At 32.3% G+C, this 15,936-nt stretch overlaps 2 protein-coding genes and 1 non-coding gene across 4 annotated transcripts; 2 read left to right on the plus strand and 1 right to left on the minus strand.

Annotated features, from left to right (window-relative positions):
- Window positions 1-1,776: 1,776 nt before the first annotated feature.
- On the plus strand, window positions 1,777-7,377 carry LOC133803217 (protein LIKE COV 2). Its single transcript, XM_062241190.1, has 7 exons — window positions 1,777-1,970; window positions 2,541-2,593; window positions 2,690-2,799; window positions 3,409-3,576; window positions 4,787-4,884; window positions 5,254-5,380; window positions 7,001-7,377. Exons 1-7 carry the CDS (start codon window positions 1,869-1,871, stop codon window positions 7,105-7,107), a joined length of 765 nt encoding a protein of 254 aa, XP_062097174.1. The 5' UTR covers window positions 1,777-1,868; the 3' UTR covers window positions 7,108-7,377.
- Window positions 7,378-11,613: 4,236 nt separating this feature from the next.
- TRNAN-GUU (transfer RNA asparagine (anticodon GUU)) lies at window positions 11,614-11,687 on the plus strand. The gene has a single exon. It is a non-coding gene; the product is annotated as a tRNA-Asn (tRNA).
- A 46-nt stretch (window positions 11,688-11,733) lies between these two features.
- On the minus strand, window positions 11,734-15,258 carry LOC133803785 (5-formyltetrahydrofolate cyclo-ligase-like protein COG0212). Of its 2 annotated transcripts, XM_062241900.1 has the most exons (6): window positions 14,750-15,255; window positions 13,807-13,897; window positions 13,139-13,365; window positions 12,867-12,942; window positions 12,172-12,297; window positions 11,734-12,063 (listed from the first exon to the last, which is right to left on the minus strand). In XM_062241900.1, exons 1-6 carry the CDS (start codon window positions 15,185-15,187, stop codon window positions 11,915-11,917), a joined length of 1,107 nt encoding a protein of 368 aa, XP_062097884.1. In that variant the 5' UTR covers window positions 15,188-15,255; the 3' UTR covers window positions 11,734-11,914. The 2 variants fall into 2 exon arrangements, with proteins under 2 accessions (XP_062097884.1, XP_062097887.1); XM_062241903.1 differs by lacking the exons at window positions 11,734-12,063; window positions 12,172-12,297 and adding an exon at window positions 12,390-12,563 and having other exon boundaries at window positions 14,750-15,258.
- Between the last annotated feature and the right edge of the window lie 678 nt (window positions 15,259-15,936).

Genomic DNA, 15,936 nt, shown 5'->3' on the forward strand with positions numbered 1-15,936 from the left:
TACCAAGTCCAAATGGATATTTTGTCCTGGTTTGCCCCGCTGGAAGAATGGAAAAAGGTCCAAAATAACAGGCCCACTTTCATCTATCCACCAGGCCCAAATGTTGCCAGCCTAATGAACTGTTACACTGTTCTCTTCCTTAGCATCAATGCCAAGCTCGATGCAGAACAGAATATAGTTACCAATCCAACATTCGAAGTCTACGGGTCAAAAGATGAACCATTATGTGGTCTTGGAGGCCAAGAGTACATGGACATCCAAAAAAGTCTATTTGAGAAAAACCAGATTATACCTCTGAAATTGTGGCCCAAACCAGAAGACGATGCTCATTGGGAGACATTCCCTTCCGACTATACTCGCAAAATAACAAGGGCCCTTGAAGCCTTCCATCTGTCAAAAAGTGAAACAGATTAGGTCACCAAACTCGAAGAAACACTAGAACAAAAATATCCGTCTCTGTACAAATTGACCGATACTGAAGGGGTAGTTTTGCGAATGACTACTTTGAAGATTCACAAAACCCATATGCTGAATCTGCAGATATGCAAGACCCCTATCTCTTCCATTACACAGGGGACGAATGGAACGTGATGTACACAGAATACGACGCCTGTCCTCCAGCTGGCAGTGACGAGGATGAAGAACCGACAGGATGGAACCCACTTCATGAAGACCCAGCATACGACTCTGACTATGAAATTAGTCATGAGACAATATTTAAATAACTATTTCAGCCACAAGGTTTTGTTGTTTAGCCTTTTTTCTTTGTCGGGGAATCTTATCCCTTTGTTGTTTAGCATTTTGTCTTTGTCGGGGAATCTTATCCCTTACCTATGCTTTTGTCCTTGTCGGGGAATCCTATCTTATCCCTTATCCTATCCCAACCATGGTTGGTTTTGACTAGGATGTGTTAAGTTTGTTGTTTGGTTAAGTTTGTTTGCTGAAGGATGTGGCTATATAAAGCCATCATCCCCCCTTGTGTAAATCAGAGAATTTCGAAGCAATAAAATACTAGAGTGTTTATTATCAAAAATATTATTCTAAATCCTTCATTCAGAGATTTCTGAAGTAGAGATAGCATGCAATATGGATCATATCTGAAGGCAACTATTGTTATAAGTTTTTAGATTAACCTTCGAGTTAATAAATCTAGCAATCTATCATGTATGATCGTAAGTCACGCAATTCTAAGTATGTAAGTCATGCAGATTGGTGTGAGAAATTGCTAGGTTTATTAATTCGTCAGTTTGTCTAACTAACTTATAACAGGAACACCTAATGGTATCAGAGCCCAAATAAGAAAAGTAGACCGGCACGACATGGGCTGGGCCCATGGGTCGTGCTGGGCTTACTCTTTCAAATATGTATCGGCCCGACATGAATTGAATATGAGCCCGGCACGAATTATTCGGAGGCACGAGCTCTATTGTATGATAAATAAAAAATGGCTCAACTTTTAACAAAGATCAAATTTGGCATAATTTTTGGCATATTGTTGGAGCAAATTTTTTATAAATGAACGCATCACCAATTTGACATCGAATTCCAGATGCTTTAAATTAAGATTATAAATTCTAGATAGAATTAGCCGATCAGCGTGATTGCTAAGTTTCAACCTAATAATATAAATATATATAACTGTTACAATTACCAAAATACCCCTGATATGATCTAGTGACCAGTGACATTTATTTATGTTGCTTCTATCCTACTTTTTTATTTTAATATTATTATTATTAAAATGAAAAAATATAAAAAACTTCAACCCAATATAAGAAGCCCATTTCGGTAGTGAAGCAGAAGAAGAGAAAGAAGAAGAAGAAGAGTCTCTCTCTCCCTTTCTCTACCAGAAGACTTGGGGACCGAAAATGGCTGAATCTAAGGAGTCAACGTCTATTCCGCTGAGTCAAGCCGACTCGGAAGATGAGTCCAAGGCTCCCCCAACCTCACCCAGCTCCTCAACTCGTAAGGTTTGATCCTCTCTCTCTCTCTTCAAATTTTGTTGTATTCTTTCGATTTTCCAATATTCACGGATCGCTCTCTCTCTCTTAATCTAAATATACAGACTTTATTGTTGAAATTTGAAAATGCAATTTATTCAATTCAATTTCTCAGTAGTAAGATGGGTTCTGTTTTTTACAATCTGGGTCTAAATCTTAGGCACTGAATGTGACCAAATCTAGTCAATATCTATGTTTAAGAACAGTATTTTGTAGAATGTATTTCTAAATTGGACTTCATTTAAACATAAACCCACTAAATTTGAACATATGCTAAACTTTAATGTATAAGATATTTTGTATCAGTCTCATCAGCATAAGACTTATCGAAATTATTCCTTGATTTTGAAATGATAAATTTAGGATAAAATTATTTGTTCAAGGATGCCTATCTGAACTAATTTTAACTCTGCATTACAACTAACTTGACAACCTGTAAGATCGCCTGTATGGTACTATTTTGACAATGCCAATATTATTTTTCTTGTAAGATAACTGCCTAAGCATGCCAATTGAAAATTTACTCTTGCATTTTGGTAGGCTTGTTATGCTGTTCTTCAGAGTTGGGTCTCAGAGAAGTTCATGACTGGATGGTAATGTGCATAGTCTGGAACTGTGTTGATTGTTTCTTATGCCTTATTTTGGATTTATTATCTTAACGAAATAAGAGTTGGTGTGTAAAATTGCAGTGTGGTTCTCTTTCCTGTTGCTGTTACTTTCTTCATCACATGGTGGTTTATTCAGTTTGTGGATGGTTTCTTCAGTCCAATATATGCCAGACTTGGGATTGAAATATTTGGTATAACTCTTATGTACCTAACCTTAATAGTTTTTTTAGGTTACGAGTACAGACCTTAAAGTTGACAACAGTGTTTCTGGAGTCTTGAACTAATTTTATTTCTGGTACTACAATTAATTTGCTTGGCAAGAACGCTGAGTAGTTCTAACAAACAAGCAACAACTTAAAGTTACCCTGGTCCTACTCTTAGCTTTTATCCATCCGTGGACCCATTTAAAACTAATTTATTTCTCCCAACTAAGATGTTGAAACAACCCCTTTTGAAATTAATCTGTACATCCACTTCCTCATCATCATCATCTATGTCGTTAGACTAAGATTGCTGATGTTAATGACTCTGGTTCTGTTCTAGTTGTCTTCCAGCTTCTGAAGAACTCGTATGTATTTGCTGTAAATTTTAACAGTCTTAGTGTCGCACTGTACTCTCATGGAGGTTTCTTCCTCCTTTCCTATTGATTCTAGTGTGTAAAAATTCATCAAATTATTTATATTTATCTTAAAGCTAGATTATCTGATGGACATAGTTCTGTTTCTTTAAGGGGCTGTTGGCTTGATATGTGGACACATATTATTGTGCATGACATTATCCAATTGTTTCGTCTCATGCAGGCCTTGGATTTCTTACGTCTCTATTCTTCATTTTCCTGATTGGTATATTTGCATCATCATGGATGGGTGCCACAGTTTTTTGGGTAGGAGAATGGTTTATTAAAAGAATGCCCTTTATGAAGCATATTTACTCAGCATCCAAACAAATTAGTGCTGCAATCTCGCCTGGTACTACTTTTTTTTTTTGGCAACCTCTAGATTCTTTTTGAGCTAATTTAATTTCTCCTAACATAGATGTTGAAAACATCCCTTTATATAGGGTTCATGTGTATCGTCATCATTTATCATAACTATGGCTGTAAAAGAGCAAACCAAATAGTTGAACTGGTAGCTTGATCATTCTCAAGCCAACTTATTCATTCACTTCTAGAGTAGTATGAAATTTAGTGGGTACAAATTGGGCTTATGTTATTACGTCGTCAAGTCTGAAATGGTTGGAGTTTTATTCCACCTTTAAGTTCCAATGCTCATATGGCATTGGGCTTCTGATGTTACTTTAGTGTAGATCCAGGAAAGTATATTGCGCGATGGAATTAACAGAGGATATGTGATATGACCTTTTGTTGAAGTTTTTTACTGTATTGTGTGTTACAATGTCATTTTCATGGGACAGCTGGGTGGGGGCTACATGTACATTTTTGTTGCCTTATCAACTTGATGATGAATTTTCTGTAACAATGACCATGGTTGGTTACTTTTTGGTTGTCTTAAAAGAGGTTGCCAAAATTGGACACCTAACATTCTTGAGTTTTGCATTCTAGTATTACTACTGATTATGAGCTAGCAAACTGAACAAGCTCTAAGTCTTCTGCATTGTATAAAGGAACCAAGCTGGAAGTGTCAAATATTAACCATAATTTAATCTGGCTATCCTTTAGTCCATTCTGTGCAATTTCAAACTTGACATGGTTTAAATGATGTTTCTTGGGATTAATTTTTCTGGATTGAAAGGTTTTAACAGTCGTAGGGAGAAAATTTTGTTTAGTAGGGGACGCTTTTGTTAAATATTTTTGGTTAGAGGACTACTAGTAAATATATATAAAAGAAAGTTATTGAAAATACGAATTTTGAGGAGTTATTTCTGATAAATACAAAATTTATAAGAATTTGAGGTTTTTTTTATTTATTATTTTTTTTAAAAAAATAAGTTATTTTGAAAAAAGAAGAAAGAAAAGCCAGGGGGGCTACTTACCCCCCAAGTCAATGACTGGCTCTGATACTGTTAATAACAATTCCATGTGACTACTTATGCTATTATTGTTGAGCTTTACCTTGCTGAATTCTTAACGTTACTTTGAATCATCCACCAATCGTTTTCTTCTTATCTATGTGCTATTCATATTGCAAGGAATTAACCCCTTTTTCTTCTGAAAAACAGATCAAAATACAACTGCTTTTAAAGAGGTTGCAATTATTCGTCATCCTAGGCTTGGGGAATATGCAATTGGCTTTATCACATCGTCAGTGATCCTCCAGGTACTTTGGCACGTCTTCATATCTGTGTATCCAAATCCCCTTTAATAAGGAGTTAAAAATCATTAATACATATAAAGATGAGAAGAGAGAAGTCATGACATTAGCATACAAATCATTAGCCACAACAACAGAGAGATGTCTAGGTTGAGAGAGCACCATAACCCCACTGGTTATGGGAAGAAACATGTCCATTTCCCCACTGGATTTGGACCAAATTCATGACATCTTTCACAGTATCTATCTGTTTTTTCCTTTTAGCATACAAATGGACCAGGGACATTAGCCATAGTGAACATCTGCACTGATTTTTTATTTTTTATTTTAGTACATAAGACCTTCTCAAATCTGATGATTGGGGTTTGATTTCAGAAAGATGATGGAGATGAGGAATTATGCAGTGTTTATGTCCCAACAAATCATCTCTATATTGGCGATATTTTTCTAGTGAATTCTGATGAAATTATACGTCCAAATTTATCTATCCGGGAAGGAATAGGTTTGTTTTCTATTCTGTCAACATTTTTCTCATATCTTTATTGTATATTTTATATTAATTGCCAAGGTTTTCTTGCAGTTGCATCCTGTGTTTTGTGTTTTTTTTCTTCTTTCTTTAATTGCTTATAGAATGAAATATTCAACCATTTTCTCTAACTTCAACAAAGGTTTTTTCAGTGACACTGTTACACTATTTTTTATTATATTTCTGTGCTTTTCTGCAGTTAGAGTTAAGAATGTCTATACTGTATTTGTGGTCATGCGGTCACGCTTGTCTAATCCATCGGTCTTTTACCCAGATCAATGATAACAAACTTCTCCCCCTTACAAAGAATGAGATGATTTGCCTGGAAGTGCTGTTTTAATTTGGTATTTGATATTTACCACATTGGAGAAATAAAAAGAGTCGGTTTCATAAGCAGATTTTCTGTTGCCCAAGGTGAAAGAAATTACCTGGTTTTATCACAAGGTCTATTTATTAAACTTGGGGAAAAGGTAATGTGGTTTTAGAAAAGATCAAGTAGACTGGCTAGCTGGAAAATCTTGTAAAAGCAACAAGAATAGAGGATCCTCTAGTCTCTTGTTTTCCCACGTGTTTTTGTCTTTGAAAACCACAGTAATCGATTAGAGAACTGTACCAAGGGAACTTTTATGTAGAGAAGCTAGTGGTACTTTCATATACCATCTTGAAAAATTTGGAGGTTCCTAGTTTGTTTGGTTGCTTGAGTCTTGGGAAAGCACTGATTTCCAACTAAGATTATATTTCAGATTTGTGTTAATAGTATAAACATATTTTTTTAAGTGAAATATGGTGCGGCCTTGCACAGTGGGCACAGAAGTTTTTTGAAGCTAAAGATCCTTGTAAGCATTGAATAACATGAGAAGTGAACGGAAAAGTTTCTCTAGGTTTCTATATTTTGATATACGGATGAAAGACCTTAGGTTTTGGCATAGGAACACTAGGTTGTATGCTTTTTGAAAAATATTTATTTGGTTTTTAGGCTTTTGTTATTTCAACAGCTATGAAGCAACAGTAGCTGTTTCGACGGAGCAGGACAATGGTCTAATTCATTCATTAGAGCAGTACAAGATTAAGAAATTATAGGCTGTTGCTGTCATACCAGGGATGCTCTTGATTTTAGGATCCTGTTGAAACGTAAAATACATTGGATAAAGGTTTGTGTTGAATCACATAAAACATTATTTGAGAGCCAAGCCCATTTCCTTTGGACGAGTGTGGAAAACCTAAATACCATTTATTGTGGTAGTCACCCTGTCCTGATGAAATTTTGATTACATACCCAAAAGTAGATGAAATAAATGTCACTTTACAATGGAAAAAGATATGTGCCTTTAAATGTTGTAAAACATTGATTAACTTATTTCTTAGCCCTCTCTTCTAGGGAATTTTCTAGCCTGTCAATTGTGACAGTCATATGCACTTTGCTCTACTAGAACATCAATTCAATCTTCAATCTTGCTTGACTATTAATTTGCTTTTTTCCCTGTAACACTGAAATCTTCAGTACCATAGAGTGGGAGTTCACATGGCAAACAATTACACTGTTAGTCGTTAAACGACAATCTAACCTTTTTCCTATTTTATCCCTTCACTTTGCAGAGATCATAGTTTCAGTCGGTATGACGATGCCACAGGTGATTTCTCCAATTGAAAGGATTTCTCACCAAAATGAAAGGATCCCTCTCAACAGAATAATGTCCCTCTAAAACAAAACTACACCGCGGTACAAAGAGATTAGGTGACTGCAGTTTTTCCTTGTATGTTATTAGCTTATCAAAGACGAAAATAGTTAGAACTTCTCCTTGGTTCTCTTACTTTCATGTATCATTGTCTGTTCTACAAGGTCGATATGCATGTCAAGCTCAGTAAGTATAATAGAATCGCATCCTCTGAGAATGTAATTTTTTTATGTAATGGAAAGAGCATAAAGTCTATCATGGATTCTAAATATATGAAGTACAGAGAAATTTATCATAGATTCCCAGGTGAGTTTTTCTTCTGGGGCAGAAAATTGGAGTCTCTGGAACAGAACATGTGTATAGCTGATCATTGTTGACTTAAATCTGTTTCTTTCTTTCATAGCTGTTGAAGAAATTTAAGAAACAGTTTATACGACAATGCTTTGACATATTTATTTGTAAATTTATCTTAATGCAGAGGTTAGTGTTTTTCAAACACAGTGCTCGTGCATTTTTCTTTTAAAATTATAGAAGTGATCCATAGGAGATCACTATACAACCTTGAACGTAGATAAAACAAAATTAAGGAAGGTGAGTGCACATGGTCTTGAAGCACACAAAATATGCACTTGTCTTTTTAACAGAATAGGTTCAACTTAAATAAACGTGAACATATTTTGGCTGTACATATCATTATTCTGTTCATGTTGGCCTAACAAAGATAGTTAGGGTATCTATTAATTCGATTTCAATTATCCTTAGTTAGTCGTGTTCTTAAAGCTAATCAACTTTTCAATAATTTCTTTCTTGGAGAGTAAGTGCTATATTGTTGGAACTGCTACAATGGCTAAGCCTATTAAGGATGATAAATATGTGAATTTGGGTATGATCCCATGGTTGTTGAGGCCATCGGCATTCATGCTCATTACTCTGCCTAATGTTGTTTACGTGTAAACTGGTTTGTTTCAAACCTCTTCGAAGACAACTATTTATTGGGATTTTTTATATTTATACGTATAAAATAAATTAATTACAAAAATATCTTAAGAAATATTATTTACATGTATAACATGCCACATCAGCCTTAATATACATAAATTAAAACTAATTTTAGTGGATTTAGAAAAAACCGTACAAACCTCGCTTTCTGAATTTTATTTATCTTTTTGGCTTTTAAAATGACTTTATAGTTACTTACAATATTAATAAGATATCGATTGATTATTTTTTTTATATATAAAATAATTTTATTTTAAATCATATTTTTTTACCTACATTCTAGTTACCTCCCATGACTATATTGTGGTATCTTATTATTTATTTTTACATTAACTTTAAGTCTATTTTAGAAACTAACAAGGCACCATATAGTATAACAAGTTATCTATATCATTTACAAATTACCATGCATAGCTTATTGGGAAAGGATACAAGTTACTATATAACATAGTTACTTTTAAATAAAAAAATTATAATACACTTTTTAGTGACTCATGTTATTTACATGTGAATTATGTAGATTTTTTTTACTAACCAAGTAGAAAAAAAAAACTTAGAAGTTACTTTAGATTCACATTAAAAAAATACACTAAAAGTATAACAATTTATAGCTTATTAGAAAGGTTACTATTTAATATACAATCATATAGTATAACGAATTACTATATTTGGTAAACGGTTCTATTTAGTATACTTTATAGTAACTTTTAAAATATATATATATAATACACATTTTAGTCACCATATTTTTGACATATGAATTCCAAGAGTATTTTAATTAACCAAGCAAAAAAGAAACTTACAAGTTACTTTAAAATCATAGCAAAATAATGCACTTTTTTTGTTACTTACAACGTCAATAAAATAGAAATTTGTTACTTTTTCATAAAAGCTTAATTTTTAGAACATATTAATTCATATATATTTTGGTTCTCTCCGAATTTTATTTATAGATATCTTAAGATAATGATTAGTTATTTTTAGGTCATATTATGGTAACTTATTATTTAAGATATATTTTGGTAACCTTCAGACCTATTTTACGAACGAATTAGTTAACATATAGTATATCAAGCTGTCATATTTAGTAAATGGTTCTATTTAGTAATATAATACACGTTTTAGTAACTCATGTGTTTTTACATGTGAATTATAGATGTATACTAATTAACCAAGCAGAAAAAAACAAAAACTTACAAATTACTTTAAAATCAGAGCAAATAATGCACATTTTTTGGACTCTTTGATTTAAATTGTACTTAAATAAATTAAAAATCAGTTACAAAATTACTTTTTCATATATAATAGAAACTATCAACCAAATTTAAAAAATGAGCTTAAAGTTGATTAACTAAAATTAAGTTTTTTGTAGAATGGTAGCTAATCGATATCTGATTGGTATTGTAAGCAACCAAATAGCTGCTTTTGATTTCAGTGATGGTGATAAAACATATGATTCCCACATGTTAAAATGACCACCTTGAAGAGTAGGTCACGATGGTACAACTCTTGAGTTCAAACGACTAGCGGTGTGATGATAATTTTATTTTAAAGTTGTGAAGAAGAGAGAAAAAAAAAAGTAATATAATATTATATTGTTTGCAAAAAATGGTAGAAATAACGGTATTCTTGAAATTAAGATGAGTGAATGTATTTTTGTAATTAAAATGATAAAAAAGGTGTAAAATGTAAATTTTCCTAATTTATTTAAATGCAAATGAAAGTTTAAAAATTAGCAAAATAAATTCATTGGTTTTATACCAAGTGATTATGAAGGTTCCTTTGTGTAAATTTAAGGTCGCTGTTTGGCGCTTAGCATAATTTTAAGATGAAAAGTTATTTTGTAAATATATATTTATATATCTTTAAGAGGCTGTTTGGTACCGGGTGTAGAGAAGACCGTAAGGGTGGGAATGAGAATCTAAATGTTTACTTTATTTGTTAGTAGTTTTCAATTTTTTTAAGAGTAGGTAATGATTTGATACTCTATATTTTTGTAAAATATCATTTTGGTACATGTATTTACAATAATGCTTATTTGGTATCCTTATCTTAAAATCATACATATTTAATACTTTGTATTTTGAAATCGTACATATTTGACACCTTAAATTCAAATTTAATTAATAAAATTTTGTAAATTTAATCAAACTGCTTTTAATTATATGAGTTCCATATTCAAATTTAATTACTTAATTACAAATAGCTGATGACAATTTGGTTATATTGATAAAATTTTGTTTATCAAAATTGAGTCTAAGGTACAAAATATGTATGAATACATGATTTTTAAAATACAGGGTACAATGTGAATATTATTGAAAAAAAGGGTACCAAAATGATGTTTTGAAAAAACACAGTATACCAAATAAGTAAATTCTCATATTTTAATTTCGGGTAAAATGAAAGTTGTGGGCTACAGAAACCCAATGAAAATGTGAATTTTATATACCCGGGCATTTATTGCCCACTGCACCTAGTAGGTGCATTATATACGTATAAGTATTTGTTGATTTCGTAAAAAAAATTATACAATAACAAATTCTCATGCACAACCAAATACAAAAAATTGATAATTTTAGTAATCTTGACAGTATTTCAGTACACAATCAAAGATAGTAATATAGCTTTTCAAACAATCATAATTACCATCCTCTACTTTCGCGGTCATCTTAAAATTGAAAACTCCGCATATCAAACCACCATTGAAAGTTGTTTGTTAATAAATATTTTTATTAATATCATTTCTTTAAAAAGCTCAACGAGTAAAGATCTTATTTGTAATTTGATTTAGGAAATCAGTGAAAAATAATATTCTTCTGATTCCAAAGAATATTGATATTATCTTATTTGGTTGCACATATGAATGGAATGTGATTTATTCATCTTTTTTTTTTAATAATTAATTTTTTTTGTAAAATACAAATAAATAAGTTTTTCTTTAATTTTTTTTCCAAATATTAAAAATATTTTTGTAACTATTTTTATTATCAATGTTGCATGTATAAAAAAACTACAAAACAGAGCACAAGTATGGCAAAAAGGACCTATTATTATCAACAAAACTTAGATTTCGAACTAATTCAACAAACTATTTTAGCAAAAAAAAAAAAAATCTTAGTTCAGCTAGAATTGAAGCATAGACAAACACTTCAATCAAAATCAGAGAGAAAGAGAGAGAGATAGATTCCATACTTGGTTCAGCTAGAATTGATGAAGGAGATGAAGAGAAGAGGCAGCTAGGGCTTCACGAAATGAGTCTGAGAGAAGAGGTTGAGATTGCAGTAAAATAAAACTCAAATATTTTTAAGTTAAGATATTATCTCCAAATAAAGTCACGTGAACTCCATGGGAAAATAAAACCCTCAGCTAAAAATGTCAAAAATGACATACCAAATATTAGGATTACCCCATACCAAACGACTCCTAAAGCTTAAGTAAGGTATGAACTCTTATTTACATTAGAAACTTTGTTCTTACAAAGTACCAAATATTTAATATATAAATTATAGTATGAAAGCATTAGACAACAAAGCTGGAGTAGCTCAGTTGGTTAGAGCGTGTGGCTGTTAACCACAAGGTCGAAGGTTCAACCCCTTCCTCTAGCGGAAGTTCATTTTCTTTTCCTTCTTTTAAAACAAATTACATTATATATTAAAAAAGAAGAACTGTTTTTATTGATTTATTCATTTATTTTTACATAAAACCTGTAGCCGTTAATCATCTTTTTTTTTTCTCCCTTGTTTAAAACACAGTATATTATAACAAAAGAATGAAGTGTTTCTATTGATTTATATTGACATAAAATGTTAAAAGAGACATTGAGTTGTGTATATTAACGTTTTCGTTGGGCAGTGGGGGGAAGTTTCTCAGATGGGCCAGTTGGGAGTTTCTGTGCTGTCTCTCTTTCAATCCTCTTCTTCAGCTCTCTCAGTACTCGGATTTGTCCAAGCTTTTCAGGAGACAATTTCTCCCAATAAATTCCTATGTACCCCAATAAATGAAATGAAAAGAAAATATGAAATGTTATGTTTCTCTTGGCTTAGTAGGAAGTCAAATTCAAATAACTGAACCAAAACATAACAAAAAAACCTTGAGGCTTTGGGATGGGAGTATTTGTAAAAATGACTTGAGTTGGAGTGCATATGATATCCACTGGCACATCATGGATTAGCAGCTTCTCTACTGGAATATCATCTACTAATTGACAATCATGCACTGCAAACAGAGCACAAAGTCCTTAAGCAAAGTGCTATGTCTATGGAAATTGAAGATATTCCATGAAAATGAACAATATACAATAAATAATACAAAGCATGAGAAAGAAACATTACAATTTAAAACAAGTAGAGTAATTATTTTTTTTTTTATAGAAGGGTATTGCAATTCCCATATTATTTCCATGTGGGACTCTGATACACCTTCTTACGTTTGGGCTGAAAGTGTAGGCATAATGAATGACCTCTGAATCTCACAAAACCGACCTAGGAATTTTGTAGAATTATATAAGAACGCCATAAAGTTGGTCAGAAAAGTTGTTAATGTACACGTTGTCCAAAACAGATCAAAGAATCAAACACGAAAAGGCAACACACATTATCTTAAAGGTCCCAAATAGAAGTCAAGGGTGGAGTGCAGCAGCGAAAGTTTAAATACAAATTGGGAGAGAGGCTTTTTAGAGTACAATTGAGATTCCAATTTAAAATTAAATGGTACTAAATAGAGTAACAATTTTATTTAGAAGAAAATTGTGTTTTCCGCAGATTAAGCAAAGAAAGTGCGCATACCAGTGGTGACAACCAGTGTTGAGTCATCAATAGCTCCCATGTACCTCAACATCCCATATTCAAGTTCTGCAAATCCCTGTTTCACAATATTCCCATTTAGAAAACATCCCAGAAAGGTTACTAAGCACATAATAACTCCAAACAGTGGATAGGGTAGAATAGATTCATGTATAAGAAAGCTCAAAGATGAAGTAACTTTCTCTACTCATTACAAATAGAAGCCTGGACTATAACATACCATTTCTAATAGTAGACATGGTTAGTTTCATTACCTCGCCCTTGCCAAGTCTAGCTCCAGTCTTTGGATCAACAGCAACTGAACCAATAACTATCAAATCCACCTTCAGTTTTTCATCCAATCCAATTGGACGTCCGTGTTTGGCAACTCCAACCGAAGTGCAAGCCTCTTTAATGGTACTCTGAGTTAACTTGGAGGCCTCAAGCACAGAGAAAAATCCTGTCCTTAACCTGGGTTGAGGAGTTAACAATTTCTTTCCATCTGTGAAAAGTCAGATTTAGAAGTTAAAGAATGGTTGTTACTGATTTGGGAAGCAATAATAAGGCCAAAGGATTGTAAAATAATTTGTATTAACCAATAGGGTTATGGTCGTTTATGTTTCAAATTACTTGAAATATCAACATAGTACAATGTTAAAATATATATAGATATTAGACACAAGTCTTGAATTTACTTATAACAAAGTGATACTGATAAGCATTTACAATTGAAAGAAACTAATCAAGTTAAACCATCTTCTTCTTTTTTCACATTATGACACTTCTTTCTAGATTTATTACAAACGTGGTTTTTAAATCAAATCATGCTAACTATAACTTACAAAATGAATTGGTACAGATCAATTATATGATACCACTACCAGCTGAGTTCTTTCCTTCATATTATCAAATATGAATTGAAGAGAAGAATAAACAAACTGACCAGAGAGTGTGAGAAACCGGACTTGTTTCTGAGGTGAATCCGGGTTCACCTTCACACACTCTGCAACCCGAAACGCCTCCAATCCCCCAAACTGCCAAATCCACATCACATTACACATATGATATATAAATTAGATTTTTTTATATAAAGTAAAGTAATCATGTGTAGCTTATGACACTGTATATTTTTAATTTAGTGTCTATTGTTTAATTGAAAATCATGAGATGCTGAGACGAACCCAGGAATTTATATATAAAATAAATAAAAAATAAAGGAGGTGGGATATATATACATAAAAAATTAGGGATATTTGTAAAGAAAGTTAGAAGAAGTTATTAAGTAGTTTTTTTTTTTTGAAAACTCTGACAGTTGTCTGAAATGTTATACTTAAGTCATTAAATATTTTTTTTTTGCATAAAAGGTTACATCAATTTGGTGCAGCAAAAGTCAGTAAGTAACAGTCATTTTTTATTAAATCTAACATTCTACTTGCAAACTTTTGGTGCATCAACTTAGTTAGTTTAACGATTTAAGTACAACATTTTAGACTATTTCACTCGTTCAAGTGTGAATCTGCCCATGCCCAGCTACATAGAAGCACCCTCTCCACTAACCCGTTAGGCTAGAGTCTACCAATTTGTGATATAAGCTCGTATAATTCAATACTATCATCATGTATATGATCATGGTGATGATATAAAACACTTGTTCAAGTTAAATGAAGTGTGTGGATGTGGTTTAGAGTTCTGGCTAATGAGACACAGTCTTCATTAATTCTCTTGCTTTTGTTGTTTTTCTTTGTAATTGTTAATGGATTCAATATTTTGAAGAACTAGAAAGATGGCACCAAACTTTTGTGAGGTAAAAATATCTCCTTTAATATCATTTTGATTACTTAAATAAGATTAGTTTATATATATGTATAAGAATGGGGTGATTTTACCTTATCCGCAGCGGCTGAAGCGCCGACGAAATTGGGGATACGGTGGTGGACTGGTCGGGGGTTCTGTGCAAAATTGCGAGCTTCCATCATATCCCAAATTCTCTTCCGAATGACCCATTTCCAAGCTTTAGGGTCTTCTTCGTCTTCAATGGCTGTTTCTCTGTTGTAAGCCTCGGCCATTGATTTGCGAGCTTTGGCGTCGAGGGTCAGCCTCTCGGACTCGTAAGCAGCCTCGTCGAAAGCGGCGCCGTTCTGGGTCGACTTACAGCAAAAGCTTCTGATGCTTCTCGGTGTCAGTGTGAAGAAAAATCTGTGAGAATTATTGGTTGAGAGGGAATAATGGGGTTGTGTTCGTTTACAGTCGAAAATGGAGAAAGAGAATGAGGAGGAAGGTTTGAGCTTTAATGGGTGTGCAATTCGTATCAGAGTGGAATCCATTAGTGACAGTTTATAGCTGTAGATGAAGGTGAGAGACAAGCTTCTTCTGCTACCTTTGGCTTATTTTATTTATTTATCATGAATAATAAATCAATAAAAAAAAAATGACAATTATATAGATTTGGGAGTTGGAACAAAGTAGAATTTTAAAAAAAATGATTGAACTAATTATAAAACCTTGTAAATTAATGTTAGTGGGAGTGAGAAAAATAATGATTTAGAGAATTTATTTACTTAAAAAAAAAGGAAATACAAATTTGATTGTTGTGTTTTTTCTAAATACGCGGTTTATTTTTGTTAAAGGACAATTTGTTTTACGAATGGATCAAAATAATACATTTTACTTAATTTTTGTCAAATTTTTTTAAATATAATCTTTTATTCTTAGTTTCTCGACCATTTTTTTCGCTTTTTGAATTTATGCGCACTAACGACCTGAGAATTAATCTTATAATTGAAAATATTTTGACCAAAATCGAGTCTAGGGTACTATTTTGATCTATTTTGTAAAACACAGAGTCCAAATTATCATTTAACAAAATACAGAAGTCGATCGCGCATTCGGAAAAAATACATAGGACAAAATAGTATATTCCTTACAAAAATAATCTTATTATTTAAATAATACTTTTTTGAAATGATGGTAGTTTTTTCATTATTATTATTACTATTAATGATAGAGAAATGGTGAGGAAATTCTCTATTTATTTATTTTTATGTGAATATTTTTTAATTCTTTTATATTTTAA

Source organism: Humulus lupulus, chromosome X, assembly GCF_963169125.1.
Source record: "Humulus lupulus chromosome X, drHumLupu1.1, whole genome shotgun sequence".
NCBI classification, from domain to species: domain Eukaryota; kingdom Viridiplantae; phylum Streptophyta; class Magnoliopsida; order Rosales; family Cannabaceae; genus Humulus; species Humulus lupulus.